Raw genomic sequence first — 18,485 nt, forward strand, 5'->3', positions numbered from 1 at the left:
TTTTTCGTTGTAACTTGGGCAGGAAGGAAGGTCCTTGGCACACAGCTGGTGGGGATTCTCTAAGCTGCCCACTCCCGAGGAGGGGATTTGTGTCTGTGTCTGTATCTCCTGGGGTGTTACAGACAGATAAACTGTGGACTCCCCATCCCTGGAGGTGTCCCAGGCCAGGCTGGACAGGGCTGGAGCAGCCTGGGACTGTGGAAGGGTGGGATGAGTGGGCTGTGAGGTCCCTTCTGTCCCAAACCCCCCTGGGATTCCATCTGTGTCTGCATTTACATCTCTGTCAGCTCTGTCTGTATTATGATGATTATTATTACTTCCTGTATGCAGATTATCCTTTCCTTCACATCTTTAGTAGCCTGAGAGGGGCTGTGGAGGCTTTCCTGTGCTGCCAGAGCTGAGAGGGCTCAGGGGACAGGGACCCCTCTGAGCTGTGCGAGGCATGGGCTGGGTCTCAAACAGGGACCAGGCTGGCTCAGGTCTTTGCTCTGTGGAAGCTGGAGGGAGTTCTGTGGGGTAACTCTTGTGAGTCATTAGTAAATGCAGCACAAACCCCAGTGATTAGTCCAGTTCAGTGTGAGGGGGCAGAATTTGGTGTGTCCTGCCCCAGCCCTCGCAGCGTGCTGGGCAGTGCTCTGCAGGGCAGGGGAGAGGGGCTGTGGGACAGCCAGGGCTGGGGGGCTCCCTCCTGGGCTCCCACTGGGGCTGCTGTGGACAGACTTCCACAGCTTTTAGTGTTTTCCTCTTGGTTTCCTTTCGTGAAGAATTCAGACATGTCTTTAACAATTCCAGCCTGAAATCTCCCTCACACATTTCCTCCTCCAAGAGCACATCTGGTGTGGGAATATGTAAAGTTCTAGCAAGATCCCTGTGGTTTGTTGGGTTTTTTTGTAATTGTTGGCTTTAAATCACAAAAGGTAAACAAGAAGCAGCTCTGGATGCTCAGCAGAGAGTCCCAGGGGAGCACATGGGAGAGGGAAGCTGCCCCCTCTGAAATGTTACCTTGCCATTTGGAAAATTCCTGGCAGTCTTCCTTCAAACTTGACTTGTTTTGCTTTTCTTGTAGTGACCTGAAAATCGGGTGACATTGACAGCAGATTAATTCTGTAGCTGCTGAATAACATCAAAGTAATTTCAGCTGAGATGCCTGTAGAAGGAGGGTACCTGGGGACACGTTAGTGAGGGAACACAGGCACTGCCTGCGCTGGTTTGGGGTGCAGCACACATACCTAAGGGTGCATTTACTGCCCGTGAGCCCACACATTTTAATAGCATTGTTAGGCTCTTAGTGCTTTCAGAGTGGAACTTGCAGCTCCAAGGAAATGGAACCAACAGACAGAGCACATTACTGAGACTCCTCCCTGCATTAAAATCGTCTTTGGCTGGGCAGTAACAGAACTGAGACACAGGTACAGACACATGGGTGGAAATAACTTGTTGATGTGATTTCACAAGGCACATAGTGCCAGGATGCCTGGGGAGAGGGCAGCTCTAGTGTTCATAAACATAATGAAAGGAACAGGGACGAGTTCAGGAGTGCTGGATTTTGATTTTGATCCCGATTAAAACTTGTGTCACTCGAGCTGCTCCATCTCTGTATTCCTGCTTCTTCCCCCCTGAATGAGGACAGTTGACTGTAGAGACCAGCCAGCATCCATCCCTCCAGAGCAGAGTGAGAAATCCCTCCTCCTGTTCCCTCCAGAGCATCCTCCTGGCTTTCTGCACCGACTCCATGGCACGTCTGCTCACGCTCACACCCTCCTCCTCTAAATTATTAAACAACTGTGCACACCCTGCGGGAAAAAGAGCAGCAACACCCGCTTTATCTTCCTTAATCATCCTCATTTCCAGCACAGCTAATTAGCTACTCCCAGAGCTGCCACCGTGCAGAGTGACAGGGGGCAGAGCAGCCCCTGGCTGGGGCTGGGGACCCTCGCTGTGTGTGGCAGCCTGAGCTGGGCCCAGGCACAGAACATGTCCCCGGCTGGGATTTACTAGAAATGGCAGCTGAAGTGCTGCTCTCTGTTCCCTGCCTCTCTGCAGCCCTCCTGCCCCGTTCTCTGCTGTGCTCAGTGGGGCACTGAGGTGTTTCAGCAGCTGGGCTGGGGCTCAGGCAGGGACGAGTGGGGATGCTCCCTTGGGATGGAGCTGCACCTCAGAAAAGCTTTGGCCCCTGAGCCAGCACGGCCCCAGCAGCAGCAGCAGCTGCCCAGATGTGCCCTTGAAGCATCTCCAGCCTGAGTCTGGTTCTTTTGTTGCTGCAGTTGCCTGGGCTGCTTTCAGGAGGAGAATTCCCAGCCAGAACCATTCCTGGTTTGCTCGGGGCGGTCTGGGGGTGTCTCGGTGAGCGAGGGGGGCACGGCTCGGGTGTGCACGTCCTGGGGGATTGCAGGGGGGCTGTGCCCGCCTGTCACAGGGAGCCCAGCTGGCAGGGCACGGACAGCTCTGCTTCCCGGAGGGAGGAAATGTGAGGCTGCAGTCGGAGCAGCCTGGGATGCTCAGAGCTGATCACGCCTCTCGTCGCGGTTGTTTTAATTAAACTCAGAGGAATTCTGCACGTTGTGCTGCGAGATGAAGGGGTTTGTTTAATTAGAAGCACTGGGTAATAATGGTTGTAGCTGGCCTCCCCCAGCACACAGACACACACACATGTGTGTGTACACACACACACAGACACAGAGAGAGAGACACACACAGAGACACAGACAGACATACAGACACACACACACAGACACACACACACGTGTGTGCACACACACAGAGACAGACACAGAGACATAGACAGAGACACACACATTTACACACACACACATTTACACACAGACACACACACATTTACCCCCCCTGCAGGCACAGGCCGTTCCCTCCGTGCAGCAGTTGGCTCCTGGCAGGAAGGGGCAGGGGCTGCAGCAGGTGCAGCAGCACCAGGGACAGGAGGGAAGCAGGGAGCAGTGGTGATGTCATCTGCAGCCAATGCAGCTCCTCACCCTCCCACGGCTGCGAGGAGAGGAGGGGAGGCAGGGCCATTAAAGCCTGCCTGAGAGCTGTGCACAGGCACAGCAATGCCAGAGCCCCTGGGCTGGCCTGACACCACTGCTGGGGGGCTGGGGGGTCCCGCAGTGCCCCAGCCCAGGGAGCTCAGAGGGCTGGCTCAGTCCCTAGCTGTGGATGTGTGTGAACAGCCCCGATTTAGGATACAAAATTCTGGTTTAGAGGTGCTTCAGATGTACCAAAACAGCTTTAAACTGAAAGAGTGATGGTTTAGATTAGATACCAGGAAGGAATTCCTCCCTGGCAGGGTGGGCAGGCCTGGCACAGGTGCTCAGAGCAGCTGGGGCTGCCCTGGATCCCTGGCAGTGCCAAGGCCAGGCTGGGCAGGGCTGGGAGGTGTCCCTGCCATGGCAGGGCTGGCACTGGGTGGGTTCTGAGGTTCTGAGGTCCCATCCAGCCTAAACCAGTCTGGGATTCCATGAAAAGGCACCCACCGCTGGGTTTCTCCCTTGTCCTGCTGTCTCTGGGTTGTGCCATTTGTGTTTGGCTCCATTCCTCCTAATCCATCCTGTGCCATCCCCAGGAAAGCAGCTCTGGGGGTGTTTGCAGTGGGCAGGGCTGCTCCCAGCCAAGGCCAGCCCCACCTCGGTGCCACTGGGGGGCTGCTTGTGATGGATGTTCATTTGTTAAGAATCCCACCTTTTTCTAATTCCCTGCATTATTTCCCTTCTGTTCCCTCACCTGTTTTGGGATGGATTCCCTGCCACAGACTCCCAAGGCTGTGATTCCCTGCCACGGCTCATTGGAGATGACAGAGGATCCCTCCCAAATCTCAGCCTGCTGCTGGCATCCTCCTTCCAAGCTGCCCTCCCCCAGACACGTTTTTGGGGGGAAATGCACGTTCCTGAGCTGAGACAGCCCTCCCACCCCAGGAGTGAGGGGCTGGGTCAGATGTCACTGGGGAGGCACTGGGCTTTGGTAGGTGTTGCCACAAATGAGTCAGCATTGTTGGGATTGCCCTCCTCACCCTCGTTAGAGAAGGCAAAAGCAGCCCTGGCAGGAGCAGGAGGTGCCACTGTTCTGGGAGGGGATTAATGACTCTAAAAATCACACCCTGGCTGGCAGCTCTTGGCGTGCTGTTGGTGAGTGTGTCCCCTCTGGTCCCTCAGCTAAGGAGGAGATTCTCCTCTCCTCTCCCAGCCCTTCCCAGTGGGTTCTTCCATTGTTTCCCCGTGCAGAGTGCTCTGCTGTGAGGTTTGGAGGGGAAGGTCCCTGTTACCTGTGGCTGCTCCGAGCTGTGTGCAGTGCAGGGATCCCCACACAGCCTCTGCTGTGCCAGCAGTGCCAGCCCTGCCCGGGCAGAGCTTCCTGGCACCCTGCAGAGCTCCAGCACAAATCCTGAGAGGAGCAGGAGAGGGGGCTGGAGGAAAGGGACCTCAGCAGGGACCTTCTCCCTCCCTGCAGCCCCCTCACCAGAGGTGTGGGGTGGTCTGTGCTCCCAGGTAACAAGTGATAGCACAAGGGAAATGGCCTCACGTTGCTCCAGATTGTTCAGGGTGGGTATCAGGAAACACCAATTCACTGAAAGAGTGAATAAACATAGAACATAGACATGAATAACCACAGAACAGACTGCCTGGTGGAGTCACCATCCCTGGATGTGTCCAGAAAATGACTTGGCGTGGCACTTGAGGACATGGTTTAGCAGGCAGGGGGACCTGGGGATCTGGGAGGCCTTTTCCAACCTTAATGATTCTCTAATTCTATTCTACTATTCCCCAAAGGGTTTTAAAAGGTTTCACTTAAACATAGAATCCCGTGGGACGCTGACATAATCCCACCAAACGGCCAAGCTGGTGAATCTCACTGTGCCACGTGCTCTCCCTCTCGGAGCCCTCGGCGTTCGAAGCCCAGGGCAGTGCCTGCTGCCTTCCTTGGGCTCCTTCCCCGAGCCCTGGCCCCTGCTGAAGCCCTTGCCTGTGCTCTGCACCCCCAGAGGACCAGCTGCCTCCCGGCTTCCCCAACATCGACATGGGGCCGCAGCTGAAGGTGGTGGAGCGCACGCGGACGGCCACGATGCTGTGTGCGGCCAGCGGCAACCCCGACCCCGAGATCACCTGGTTCAAGGACTTCCTGCCCGTGGACCCCAGCGCCAGCAACGGCAGGATAAAGCAGCTGAGATCAGGTAAGGGCTGGCACTGCAGCAGGTGAGAGCTGCTGGGCCTGAGGAGGGTCCTGAGGCACAGGAGAGGGCTGGGACACGCCGGCCCGCTGCTGTGGGTTGGGGCGTTTGGGTTTTTTGGTTCTTACACCGAGAGCGGTTGGAGTTTCCACTTGGAGCCCTCCTGGCCTTCTCTGCTGCCCAGCTGGCATGGAGGGAATGACAACAGGGTGGTGCCCATCCAGACAGTTCCCTGGGTCACAGTGCTGTTGAGCTCAGGGGGAGCTGGGCCCGGATGGGGCTGAGGGTTTGCTCCTCAGGGCAAGAACTGGCACAGGAACAAAGAGCCGCTCTGGCAGACACGGCTCTTTAGGCCCCACACACCTGGAGGAGGGTCCGTGGCTCAGGCAGCCTCTGCTGCCCAGCACGAGGGTGTGAGAGGAGCCTCTGGGAGCTGCTGCTGAAGGGCAGCAGGATCGTGCAGGATGTCCCTGCAGCCGCCTCTGGAGAGCTCCTGGGAACGTTCCGGAGTGACCCCTCGCTGCCTCTGCCCGTGGAGTCCATCTCCACCAACAGATGTACCCCAGCTCCGTGGCTCTTGTCAGTTTTCCATCCTTCCCCATCTGCTTGTCCATCTGTCTCTCTTGTTTGTTTTCTGTTTGCTGTTCTGTGTGCGTGGCAACGTGACATCTCTTAATATTCACGTTTCAGGAGCTGTTTTTGTACTTGTTCAATCTGCCAGTTCTCTGTGTGAGAGTGTGTGCAAGGAGGGCATAGGTGGACTTATTTTTGAGTACTACTGATAAAACACTTCCATTGATAGCTGCAAAAATGAAACAAGTTTTGCAAGTTCTACCTTTTAACAAAAACTAACCCAAGAAATAATCCTTTTCACAAGCTGCTGGGGCTGACTGCTTTGACCCAGCCTAGAGGAAAGGTGTCCATGGTTCATTTTTAAGTATTCTTTGGCAGTGTTGTAGGCAGAGGGAAAGCAGAGGCTTTGGTTGGGCAGCTGGACTTGATTTGTTCATATTAGACCTTTGACAAGTTCTTCAGTAAAGTGATAACCAACTGCTCCTGCCCAGATCTCTGCTGGCCCTGGAGAAATCAGTTCTGACTGTCCTGCTGGATCTGCACAGCAAGCCATGGCAGCACCTGGTTTTTCTCTTGCCCTGGTTGGTAAAGATTCTACACAAAGTTCTGTGGGCTTCAGCATAGCTCCAGTTAATGCAGCTTTTACACACCTGCATAAATGCCTCCTTGTTCAGTGAAGCAAAGTCACAAGCAGATCCTTAAACTGCTTTGTTGAATTAGAATGGCTTGTTGAATCCCACGAACGCAGATGAGATTGACCTCCCTGTTTTATCATAACAGCTGAGGCAAATGCAAATAAAAAAAATCACTCAGCATAAATAATGAGAGGTAAACTAGAATTATATCATGCTCTGTGACCATGATCTGAAGTGTGAGTAATGCACAGGCAGATTATTTTTAATACATTCATCATCTTGCTAGAATGCCTTTACTCTTTGGCTCGGATTGATCTGGTGTTTTCCTTGAAGCCACCTGAGCCTTTTTATTCCAGTGAATTTATTAACCTCAGAGTGAACCCTTGACCCTTCTGATAAGCAGAAGATACCTGCTGAGATTTAATCTCATTTACAGCTGCTCTAAATTAGTAAACTGGTGGAACCCTGAAGCATCCCTGCAGTCTTCAGGGCACGAACCTGTTGCCTGTGTGTCGGGGATGCAGATCCTCGGGCAGGCAGGACTTCCCAGCCCTCCAGTTCCATCTGCTTCCGTGGCTCCCAGGCCTTGTGTGTTCTGCAAAGAAAGGCCTGCAGAGGTGCAGGCTGTTGACCTTGGGGTCCTTGGTGTGCTCTGTGGCAGCACTTGTGGCCCTGGAAGGGAGTCAGGGCAGATTTGGGCATGGGATTGTGAGTGAGGCCAGGCTTGCTCGAGCTGCTATGGTCAGAGCTCAATTTAATACATTCATCTTTCCAGAAAACAAACTCTGCCACAGAAGGGTGGCACCAGCACACACCAGGGCACTGGTGGCATCAGGGTCTGTCCCCCACCAGTGGCACTCCAGCCAAGGTCCTCGAGGTGACACCCCGGGCAGGGCTTTGGCAGAGCTCTGGGTAAGGCACAGCTGCACCTGTGCTAACTGCTTTAGGAGGATTCAGGGAGAAGTTCTGCTAGCTGCTTTAGGAGGATTTAGGGAGGAGTTCTGCTAACTGCTTTAGGAGGATTTAGGGAGAAGTTCTGCTAACTGCTTTAGGAGGACTCAGGGAGGAGTTGTGCCTGGCAGGGTGGGCAGGCCCTGGCACAGGTGCCCAGAGCAGCTGGGGCTGCCCCTGGATCCCTGGCAGTGCCCAAGGCCAGGCTGGACAGGGCTGGAACACCTGGGACAGTGGGAGGGGTCCCTGCCATGGCAGGGGTGGAATTGGAGGGGCTTTGAGGCTCCTTCCAACCCAAACCAGTCTGGGATTTAGTGACTGTTCCCTCTGAGGAATGAGCTGTGTGTGACAGGGCAGGACAGACACCCAGATTCCCCCTGGACATGAAGCCATGCTGGAGGACAGGGGGTGTGAAGAACTCCATTTTTATCAATTTTGGGTTAGTGGCAAATATGCAAATGAGCTCATTAAAGGGAACAAGTGAAACGTCAGAGAAGGAGATCTGTGGGATGGGGTTTGGTTCTTGTTTGTGTTCAGCCTGAGTGTTTGGCTGCCAATACAAACAGACCTCTGAGACCAGGGTCATCATCTTCCCAGCATCCCAGGAACCCGTTTGGGGCTTCACTCTCATCAAGAGGGGTGGCACATCACTAACCACAGTGGTTTTTCTCCAGAGGGTGTTTCTGCTTCCCCTTTCCATCTCCAGATGAAATTGCCAAGCAGTTGGAAATCTTGTCATGCCTGGGGGCTTGGGCTGAGTGCAAAGCTCAGTTGTCAGTCAGAGGAGGATGGGAAGAAGCTCTGGCTGGCTCCTGCTTCTCTTAGACATCATGGACACCTCAGCCTTAGAGATCCACGCTGGACAAGAGTTTAGGTGGCCTTGGAATATTTCTGCCTGTCTTGGGACATCTAAAGCAGAAGGCAAGGCCAGTGTCCTCTGCTCAGCTGCCATCCAGGGGGGACAGGGGAGGCAGCCTTCAGCCACCTTCCTCAGCACTCCAGCACTAAAACCTTTGTGTCTTGTGTGTGTCTTCTGTTTTCTGAATAACTGGCTATAACATGCTTTTCTTTTCTTTTTTTTTTCACTTTTTATTTAACATTCAGAGACTTTTGGTAAGTTTGTTCAATTAAAAAAAATTTAAAATCAAACCAAAAAACCCCAAACCTGCTAATGTGCAGATTTGTAACCCTTGCCCTTTAAACTAATTCCTTTGTAACAGCTTCTTGAGAGGCATGCTCTGCATTTCTTCTACTAACTCTTTCAGTAGGGATGCTCTGCCCTCTAAATTAATTTCTGCAGGGGTATTGCAGGCTACAAAAAAAAAAAATAAAAAGAATAGTAATAATAATTCTAATTAATTTATCTATATAAAGAGATAACAGCTAAATATGAACCTCCTAACACTGGATAGATTTTTTTTTTTTGTATCTTAGCAACAGTTGTCCTGGAATTCCCCAATTACACAATAGCTTGTACCCTGGAACTGTGATAATTGTGTTCACACCTGCAGGAGGTCTTGGAGTTTCACATCTAACGGGGTTATTGGCATTTCGAGAGAGAATAGGGGGTGCAGCATCTCCAGAGTGAAGCTGTAAATCACAGGCCAGTGGCTGAGGGGGAGGCTTGGGGAAGGGAAGAGCCCCCTGCAGCCCCAGCGAGGCAGGAGCTGCCCCAGAGCTGCTGTCCCTGTCCCTGCCCGGTCCCCTTTGCCCCCTTAGTCCGGGACAGGGGGCTGCAGCCCTGCAGAGCTGCAGAGCCCCGTGGCTGCTGCTGGCTGGAGCAGAAGCTGCTGCAGCCCTGGGGAGAGCAGCCCAGCACACACATGTTCCCACACGTGGCCTGACAGAAGGTGGGGATGTTTTCTGGCATTGCCATGGCAACGGTGACTGTCGTCCTCTCCTCCTGCCCAGGCTCAGCTGGGCGTGTGGGAAAGCAGGGGAGGGGGTGGTGGGAGAGCAGACCCCAGCCCCAGTGGCACAGGGGGACACCTGACAGGGAATTCTGCCTGGCACCATCCTGGGCCTCTGTAATCCACAGGCAGGGCCTTTAAGCTGCCTTTTGCCTCTGCTGCTAAACCCTGGGCTGGCCATCTGGGCTCATGCAGCCTCAGAACTTGCCCTAGATAGGCAGATCAGGAGAGCCAGGGAGGCTGTGCAAGGCAGTGGGAAAAGTCTGCATGGAGCATCTCACAACCAGCTTTTCACTCCAAAAGTCAGCATCCAGTGTGAGCTCTTCCCCTGTAGTCCTCCTGCAGAGCTGGTGCCCCAGGCCCTGGCAGCCTCGTGCACGTGCTCATCCCTGGAGAGGGCACCAGGGAAGCCAGGTACTGACTGCACCCCTACAGCCCCATGTCAAACCCTGCAGGACCTGTCAGAGTCCCTCAGAACAATTAATGCAGTCATATCCTCTTGCAGCACCCTCCTGCTGCCCCTGTGTGGAGCGTGGAGCGGGTTAGATGTGAAACTCCAGCAGTGAAAATCTCCCATCTGTGTCCGTGCCCCACCAAAGGGCTGCTCCAGCTCGTTTCACTCCAGTGCTGGTGTGGGGCATGGTCCCAAAGCTGCCCTGCCCCTCCCTGTGCCACAGCTGGGGCTGGGGAGCAGGGTGGCACTGCCTGCTGTGCCAGAGCCCTGTCCCCAGGCCAGGCTGTGCCCAGAGCTGCTGGCAGCCCCTTGCCAGGGCAGAGCCGGTGCTGGGGGAGCAGGGGTGACACCCTGCAGTGACACCACAGGTGGTGCTGATGGTGTGCCTGGGCTTGCACAGCTCTAACTTCCAGCATGTTTCTGCTGTCAATTAGAGTGAACTTTTGCAGGAAACTGCCAGGCTTAGCCAAGGCCAGAGAAGCTTTTGAGCCACGGGCGATGTTGGGATCTCTTCCCCTTCTCTACCCTCTTGCCATTAGCCTTGTTCCATATTGGTGCCACAGATGGCAGATTTTCACTCCAATTTTGAGACAGAAGGATGGATCAGAGGCTGTTTTTATTTCCACTGAATTGATCTATAACCTTTTGCTGCTTTCTCTCTCTCTCTCTTGCTTTTTAAACCTTCCTGCCAGCTCCTGGGTGGGGATGTGCCCAAGTCCATGCTCCCCCACCTCCTCCGAGCGCTGTCTCTCCAACCTCTGTCCTGACAGCTAACAACCTGCTTCATTAACCTTAGCTAGTTCCTAACCCTAACTAGATGCTAACTTTTCTCTAGCTAATAACCTAACCTCATAACTAGAAGCTGAGTCTAACTAGAGTCTAATCCCTAACACCATAATGCCTCTGTTCCCTTAGCTCCTTTGAAAAATAAAGGTGAACTCTGCTTAGTGTCTCTATATTTTTACCTTCTATCCTGAGAATGGAGGACTGAACCGCAGCAGAAGGATGAGCAGGGCTGAAGGATAAGGAGGGAAGGGGTTTTTGGTGATTGAGGCAGAAGATTGGCACGGGGGAGGCTTTGACTCCTCTTCTTGCCTCTGCCATTCTTCCCTCCGTGACCTTGGGCAGGTTGTTTCACCTCTACCTCGGTTTTCCCCATGTGTAAAGCAGGATCATAACTCTGCTGTTCCTGCCCAGGGGAGAGGAGAGGGTGAGAGGCTGGTATTTGTCATTTAAGGTGCTCTGCAGCCCTGGCTGGCAGTGCTGCAGAGTGGCAGCAGTGTCACCACTGCAGAGCAGCTCGTGCATCTCTCCCTGGCGAGAGGCAAAACTCGGCCCTGCGGGATCTGCCCTGTTCTCAGGATTGGGGTAAAAACCCACCAACTAATCCCCTTCTTTGATAAGTTCTGAATGCCACTGTGAGCAAAAGGACCTGCCGTGTTTTCAAAGGAAGATGGTTTGGTTGCAAGCCCAGGAGGTCAGGTGGGGGACAGGGGTTCCAGCCCTGACTGTCACTGCCTCCCCCCTGGGAGCCCTGCCCGAGGCTGGGCACTGGCAGACAACAGGAGGGGCTCACAATAAAATAACCCAAGGGAGAGGCAGCCAGCAGGCAAGAACAGCAGGGCTGTCCTCTCCACACAGCTCCTTGCTGGCCCCAGCGTGGCTGCAGAGCCACTGCAGGAGGTACAGGCAGCCCTGTCACCTCCTCATGCCCAGACCTGCCTCAGTCCCTGGGCAGAGCCCTGGGGATGGCCACAGGTCCTGAGCAGCACATGCACTGAGCTCACACGTCTGGGCCAAGAGCTGAAGTTTGGAGCTGGGGATTTGCTAGCCAAGGTGGGACCAAACCTGCAGCTCCATGTGGTGCAAGGTGCCCACGTGTCCCTGTGCCTGCCTGGGCTGACACAGCCCTGGGGTCCCCAGAGTGGGGAACGTAAATGCAGGGTCCCCATGTGTCCAGTGAGCAGCAAACAGTGATGTTAGCTGAGACCTGAGGGGTTTCTTTGCATTCCTACACCAAAATGGAGCCACTGAAGCCAGGAGCCTCGGGAAGCTCTGCAAACAGCCAGCTGCATTGGGCTGCTGAAAAGGACACCCCACTAAAGTACCCCAAGCCCTCTTCAGTGTCCTGTAATTTGAGACAGACCAAGAAGTTTCCTACTGGGAACTGTCTTCCTTGACTCAGGTCCTTTTCCCACGGGCAGTGCAGGTGTTTGGGGTTTTGCAGTCATTTCACTCATTTTCTTTGTTTTCTTTGCAGAAGGTACACCGATCCGAGGTAAGACACCCCAGCTCACTCACTCACCCACTCTCCAAACACTTCTCTCCACACAGATCCCGTCTCATTGCCCTGTGCTCAATACAGATTCGTGTTGTTGTTACGTTTTCCTGTCCTGCTTCACCTCTGGATATTTCTTTTTTTATACCTGTCTTTATTTTGTCTATGGTTATAATGTCCTTTTTTGTTTGCTGGGTGCACTTGGTAATACTGATACTGTTACTCTAACAACGTCTCCAGCTGCGCTGCCTCAGATTTATGGCAGAGTTTTAAGAGCTAATCTCTCCAGGACTATGAAGGACTGAAGTTTATCTCGAGCATTAAATGCTATCAAGGCTTGGTAAATACTTAGGACTTTCTCTTGGTTGGTGCAAAGTGCTCCCGAGCTGCTGGTGGTGATGAGTTTTGCAGTCCTTTGCTCAGGCAGATCTTCAGCACTCACCATCTCAGCCTACTCATTTGTTTGGCTCCAGAGCCTCTTTCCACTTCCTCCCCATCTCTTACCCTTAGATTTCTCTGGGGAAGATCCACGGTAAGTAGCTTCTGCACTGTGTCTTTAATGGAGTCAAAAATTGACCTCAAGCTGAAAGGCAGGAGGAATTGGGTGTGCACCCCTTGGAAGACCTTGCTTTGGTTTACTCTCCACTAGCACATTTAAAATTCCATAATTCTCTGCTGGCAAAAGCAACAGGAGGTGCTGTAGGTGAGATTTACGTTTTCACACATCATGTCTGTTGGCTCCTGACAAGTGGTGAACACTCCTCACCCTCTCTGCAGCCTCATTTCTGCCATTGCCTTGACCAGCAGGGGTGAGGAGCGGGCAGGGAGGGAGGGGTGAGTCCCTGCTCCCCAGGGAAAGCTGCCCACTGCAGTCCTTGGTTCCCTTCCTGCTCTGCAGTGAGGCTTCATCTCCCCTGGGTACCCTCAGACCAGCGTTGCTCATGAGCAGCGCAGAAAATGGATCTGGAACCAATGGAAGCAACCCACAGATTTGTCCAAATTAACAGAAATTTCTGGGAAAACTCACCAGCAGCTTTCCACCCAAGTGGAGCTCCCCAACAGCAGAGCTGGAGCTGTAATTCCATATGAAATATGCTCAGCTGGGTGCTCAGTGGGAAGCTCCAGCCAGTTTGGGTTTTAACTCCCGTTGTGCTGAAATACCCGCAGATTCTTGTGGAATGGATTTTGTTTGGTTTGCTGGTCTGGGTGGGGTTTTTTTGGGGTTTAATTCCCTCTGTTCTGCCTTTGGGAGCTCCCAGGCACAGGGGATGCTGTGGGGAGTTGCACTCACACCCCAGCCCTGTCCCAAATCCTCTCCCAGCCCCACGTCCCCCCAGCAGCATCCTTCCCACCCGCGCACACGCAGAGGAACGTGAGCTCTGCGTCCTCTCTGTGAACACACTGCTGTTTCCTTCCTGAAAAGGCTCTATCTGCAACCAACAATGATCTCATTTGCACTCCTCTCACTTAAGATTTTATCAATACTATTACACTGAGCTGGAATTGTTTGGTTTTCATATTTAGGTGGGGTTTTTTTCCAGAGATGGGAGTTAAGAGTCTTACCACATGTGAGCTCTGTCCATATCTGTAGTATAATCATGTACTCCTAATACATAAAACATTTGAGAGCCTGTTGAATTATTTATGTAGTATGTATTTTAACTGGAGTTTTGCAGGGATGAAGCCTTCTGAGGTAAATGAGGCAATTTTCTTCCATGTAGTTCCATGCTGCATCTCTCTGCATATTTGCTGACAGGAATCTTTAGTTTGGGCTCTGGGTATATTCTTGTAGCCTGAAATAATATACAAGTTTAAGAAAAACCTTAATCCTTTTGGCCCAGATGATGTAAACCATGCAGGCAATTTTGAAGTTCCAATGCAGTATTTACAGGGTCTTCCCTGGGGAATATTTACTATCAGTAAGGTGCTTTTCACAGGGCTCTTATCTCCCTTGGCTTCCTGAGGAGCAGGTATTGGGCACAAAACAAAGGCAGCAGTGATAGAAATTCCCCAGGCAGTGGGTGACAAAGCCTTTCACTTTTATGGTCACTGCTTCAAATTGAGCAAGGGAAAGTCAACTGCCTGCTGATGGATTTCTGGGGATCTCAGTAATATGGATTATTGAGGCTGATTTCGGGAGTTCTGGTGCAGAACGCCTGCATTGCAGAAGCCACAAAAACTTGGTGCCTTTGCTGATGAGTTCAGGACAAAGAGCAACACTGGCTGCAGAGGGGGGATTAAATTTTCTCTCCGCGGGGGCTCCGCGCTCCTGAGCCGGGGGGGGGACAGCAGATCCAGGGCTGCTGCCCTGCCTGCAGAGCCAGCAGAGCCCTGACCATGTGTCTGTGCTGCCGTGTCTTCTCCCCTCACAGGTGGGCTGCAGATCGAGAGCAGCGAGGAGACGGACCAGGGCAAGTACGAGTGCGTGGCCAGCAACAGCGCCGGGGTGCGCTACTCGTCCCCCGCTAACCTTTACGTGAGAGGTAGGGAGCACAGCGGCTCAGCGGCACTCAGCCCCCTCCTCCGGGCCCACCCCACCCCTCCCGAGCCCGGGGCTTCCCCTCTGCTCCCCCATCCCTGTGGGGCCGCAGGGCAGGGCTGGCTCACCCACCCGAGCGTGACCCAAGGCAGCGCGCCCCGAAATCGGCCAGGTCCGCCCGCAGAGAATCCCGTCGCTGCAGAGAGAATGGCCCTTGCTCCCAAAGGATCCCAGAGGGGTTTCAGTTCTGCTGCTGTGGCTGTGAGAGGAGGGCAGCACCCCTCTGTGTCCCTGGATGCCCCCAGATTGCAGCAGGAGGGTGCGTTGGCACTGCTGCCCTCAGCCCCAGCTGCTTTTCCCTCTGCCAGCAGTAATTTGTCCCTGGTTCCTTGGGCACACACGCTGGGCACAGAGCTGGAGACACCAGCAGCCATCCCTGCCTCGGTGGGAGCCCCCTTCACCCCCAGCAGGGGAACAGATGACAGGGGATTGGCTTCTGCTCCGTGTCCCCTCGATGTTCTCCCACCCTTGGGCCAGCAGCCTCTCCACTTTCTCTTGTTTTGATCTCTCTAACCTGTAATATTTTGCGTGTAGCTTTGGTTTAACATCTTTCCACAGCAAAAGCCCTTTTGGTAATGAGAGAGCAGGGCTGGTCCTTCTCGATTTAAAAAAAAAAAAAAAAAATTCCGTTGGGAGGAAAAAAGAAAAGTTACATCCCAGCAAACTGTTCCCATTTCCATCCCATCGACAGAGGAGGCGCCTCCCACCTACACTCACGTTAATCTGCAGTCCAATGCAGAGCCATGCTCCTGTGTGCACTCCTTTCTCTCTCTCTTTCTCTCTCTCTCGTGTCTCACGCTCACTAAATCACATGCACATGGAGAGAAGGCTTTTAATAATTTAATGTTTCCAAGCTAAATTTTTAAATAGCCTTTTGTGGCCAGCTGGAAAATTGCGTTTGAAATTTGCCCTGTCGCCTGGGCCCCGAAACTCCGCTTTTGGGAGTGTCAATCTGGATCCAATACTAATTCAGGGCTGAATCCATTGCAGACAGCTTAGCTGGAATGGTTTGGGTTCTTTTAAAGAAAAAAAAAAAAAAAACTGAAAAGAAAAGAAACAGGAAAAATGTGGGGATTTTTCATTCTTGTTTTGTTTATAAATTTCCTCTACTTTTCTGGCCACTCGGAAACTGCCCAGGAGACAAAGGTTGTAACAGGGTGTTGTCTCCACACCTGGATGAGAGGGCTCCAGGTGATAGCCCTGTTCCCACCCCAGTCAGGCCGTGTGTACCTGGGCCTGCCTGCAAACCAGCACTAACCTGCCGAGAGAGTGCAGAACACAGCGTGTGCCGGCTCGGCCCGTGGTTTGGGTGTTTTTCATGCTGTTTAATTCCTTGTTTCTTGTGTGTTAATATCGTGGAAAGGTAACAAATTTCTGAAATGGATTTGCTTTGGTGGGAGGGAGAGTTCATGCACATTTTTCTTCCCTTTTTTTTTTTTTTGTTTTTTTTTTTGTTGTTTTGAAAGAGTCTCGAGCACTCTTGTGTTTCCAATTGACTTGTTTCTCCCATAACACGCTTGTCTCTATAGACCACCCGGGATAGGAGTTGTAAGTTTGAACATTGCAAGGAAATGGTTTGGTTTTGGTTTTGCTTTTCTTTTTCCCTCTTCCGATGATTTCCGTTCTCCTGATTCATCCCGAGGCGCAGTGAGAGCGAGCAGGGCCGGGTGCGGGGCCGGGGGGCGCGCGGGGAGCGGGGCTGCTCCCGGGGGGCTGCTCTGCCCGGGGGGCTCCGCTCCCCTTGCCGAGGAGCACGAGGCAGGAGGGAGAATCCTGGCCGGGCTCAGCACCCTGCGGGCTGGCTCTGAGCTAGGGTTGCTCCCAGCCTGGCCGCCCTGCGGAGCTTGCTTGGGCTTAGAGGGATGGGAGGGGGAGCGCTAGGAAGGCAGGAAAGAGGGTCGTTACTATCTTCATTTTTTTTCCTTTCTTTTTGTTTTGGTTAAGAGAAAAAAAAAATCAATCAATTTGCAGCTGACAGCCTTGAGAAGGCCTTTTTTTACTCTCTCTGTGTTTCCCCTATTTTTCTCTTCTCCTCATGTCATTGTGTTCCGCATCAAACCCCCTTAACATCCCTCAGAGCTACGAGAAGGTTGGTGTGGTTTTTTTCTTTTTTACTTTCTTTACCCACATTTTTACATTCGTAAGAGAAAAAAAAAAAAAATGAAAAAAAAAAATTTAAAAAATGAAAAGAGAAAAAGCAAGAAATCTTTAAGATGAGCGAGACCCGCGCATTCCCGGGTCTCACGGAGATGAGTTGAGTTGCATTGTGGGCCTCTCTATGCATCCTTTGGTAATGTTGCTGAGTTCTTGCACTTCTTTGTCGTCATGGTTACCTTGCCGTTTGGACATTGGGCCTGATGCATGATAGGAGAATGTAACAATCTTCTTTGCATGCCACTTTTTAAATTAATTATGAATTATTTTTTCGATATATAAATATGTATAGTTTCTTTTCGTTATACAATTCTGGTTTCTTTGAAGTGGATTTACTCTTACTTTCCAAATTTTTGGTTCTGTTGGGTTTTTTGCTTTCTCTTGATTTCCTGTTTCTGTTTTGATTGGTTATGCTGTGCTGTAGTTTATTCCAAACGCATTGTGAGAAGCCAGTGTTCCTGCCCACCCGGTGGTAACTGAACTCCTCAATCCCTCCAGGAGGAAAGGAGTCACACAGCTCTAACGCCTGTCCATGGAAGCCCTGCTATTTGGGACAAGCCTTTGTTTTGGGGGAGGGAGGGATCTGGGAAGTGGAAAAGATGGTTGAGAACCCAGGGGGTCATTCCAAGAGTTAGAGCAGACCCTGGGTCACGTTATTGCTTATTTATTTCTTGAGGTGTGGCTCTTGTTCCACCTCCTGCACACAAAGAAAAGCCCTGACCCCGCTCCAGGGGCTTCCCCAGCCATGGGAGCTCGCTCATGGTCACTGCCCAGTTCCCTCCAGTAGCACCAGGAGCAGTCAGCCCAGCCCAGTGGCGCTGACAGAGCTTCCTGCTGATCCCAGATCCCACGCTGGAGCACCCACGAGTGCCTGGAGAGCCCGTGGCCAGGCAGAGCCTGGCAGAATCCCATGGAGGAGGTGACACCTCGTCCTGGGAGGGCTGGGAGGGAAGGGCAGCCTGGCAGCTGCCTCCTGGCTCTGCCTGTCCCACTGTCCTGCTCCCTTCCCGGATCTATGCACTGCTGCCTGCTGCAGGCACCTCAAAGCCCAGCCAGGCACAGCCAAGGCAGAGCCTCCTTCCTGAAGGAGCGTGGCAGCAGAAGTGCAGCTGTGCAGGCACTGCAACAGTGCTGGGGCACATCTGGCAGCTGCAGCTATTGCAAACAGCAGCCAGCAATCTGGCCAGTGACATTGGAGCTGAAAAAGCCTCTTTTCCCTCTTCTCATCTCCCTGTTTATCCCCAAGAAGCTCCTGTTGCCTGCCATGTGTGCATCCCGAGCGGCTGAGGCACATGGGAGAGCGAACAGGGGGTTTGCAGTGTGTCAGTGGTACCAGTGGTGCTTGGTGCTTCCCTGTGCAGAGCTGAATGCCAGCCCTTTCCCTGGCTATGCCTCTCCCCGCCCGTCCTCACCTCTCAAGCAGCTGCCAAAGGAGTGGCTTTCCTAGGGCACAGGTATTAAAGCTGTGTGATTTTTGAGAAATCCAGTGCAGTATTGACACAGTATCTGTCTCTCTCTTTCTCTCTCTCTCTCTTTCTCTCTGTCTGTCCTTCTCTTTTTTTCTTAAAATGCTGAGATTTCAGTGCTCGGACCCTCAGTGCTGGTATTCTCCCCTCCCCTTCCGAGTCTCCTCCCTCCCCGTAGGTACCAGGGTACTACTCCCAAATGCTGCACTCCTTAGAATTCTCTGGGAAGAGACCAGCTGTGGCTCTTCTGACTTGGATGCCAACAGTAGCCAAAAAAACATCCCTCAGTCCCAAGGCTCTTTTTAAAGGGAAAAAAAAAAAAATGTTTGTTCTATTAAAAAAAAAAAAAAAA

The 18,485-nt window shown here is 52.6% G+C and overlaps 1 protein-coding gene across 10 annotated transcripts in view; it reads left to right on the forward strand.

Moving 5' to 3' along the window:
- The window catches only part of PTPRS (protein tyrosine phosphatase receptor type S), a 128,733-nt gene that overhangs the window by 57,859 nt on the left and 52,389 nt on the right, over positions 1 to 18,485 (forward strand). For 5 of the 10 annotated variants that reach the window (XM_041460773.1, XM_041460775.1, XM_041460776.1 and 2 more), the window contains exons 5-8: positions 4,988 to 5,176; positions 8,437 to 8,445; positions 11,957 to 11,974; positions 14,347 to 14,457. In XM_041460773.1, coding sequence (XP_041316707.1) covers positions 4,988 to 5,176; positions 8,437 to 8,445; positions 11,957 to 11,974; positions 14,347 to 14,457 — 327 coding nt within the window. The remainder of the gene's footprint in view (positions 1 to 4,987; positions 5,177 to 8,436; positions 8,446 to 11,956; positions 11,975 to 14,346; positions 14,458 to 18,485) is intronic. The other 5 variants (XM_041460774.1, XM_041460779.1, XM_041460777.1 and 2 more) reach the window with 1 other exon arrangement.

This window comes from Pyrgilauda ruficollis, unplaced genomic scaffold, assembly GCF_017590135.1.
Source record: "Pyrgilauda ruficollis isolate IOZ18807 unplaced genomic scaffold, ASM1759013v1 scaffold148, whole genome shotgun sequence".
NCBI classification, from domain to species: domain Eukaryota; kingdom Metazoa; phylum Chordata; class Aves; order Passeriformes; family Passeridae; genus Pyrgilauda; species Pyrgilauda ruficollis.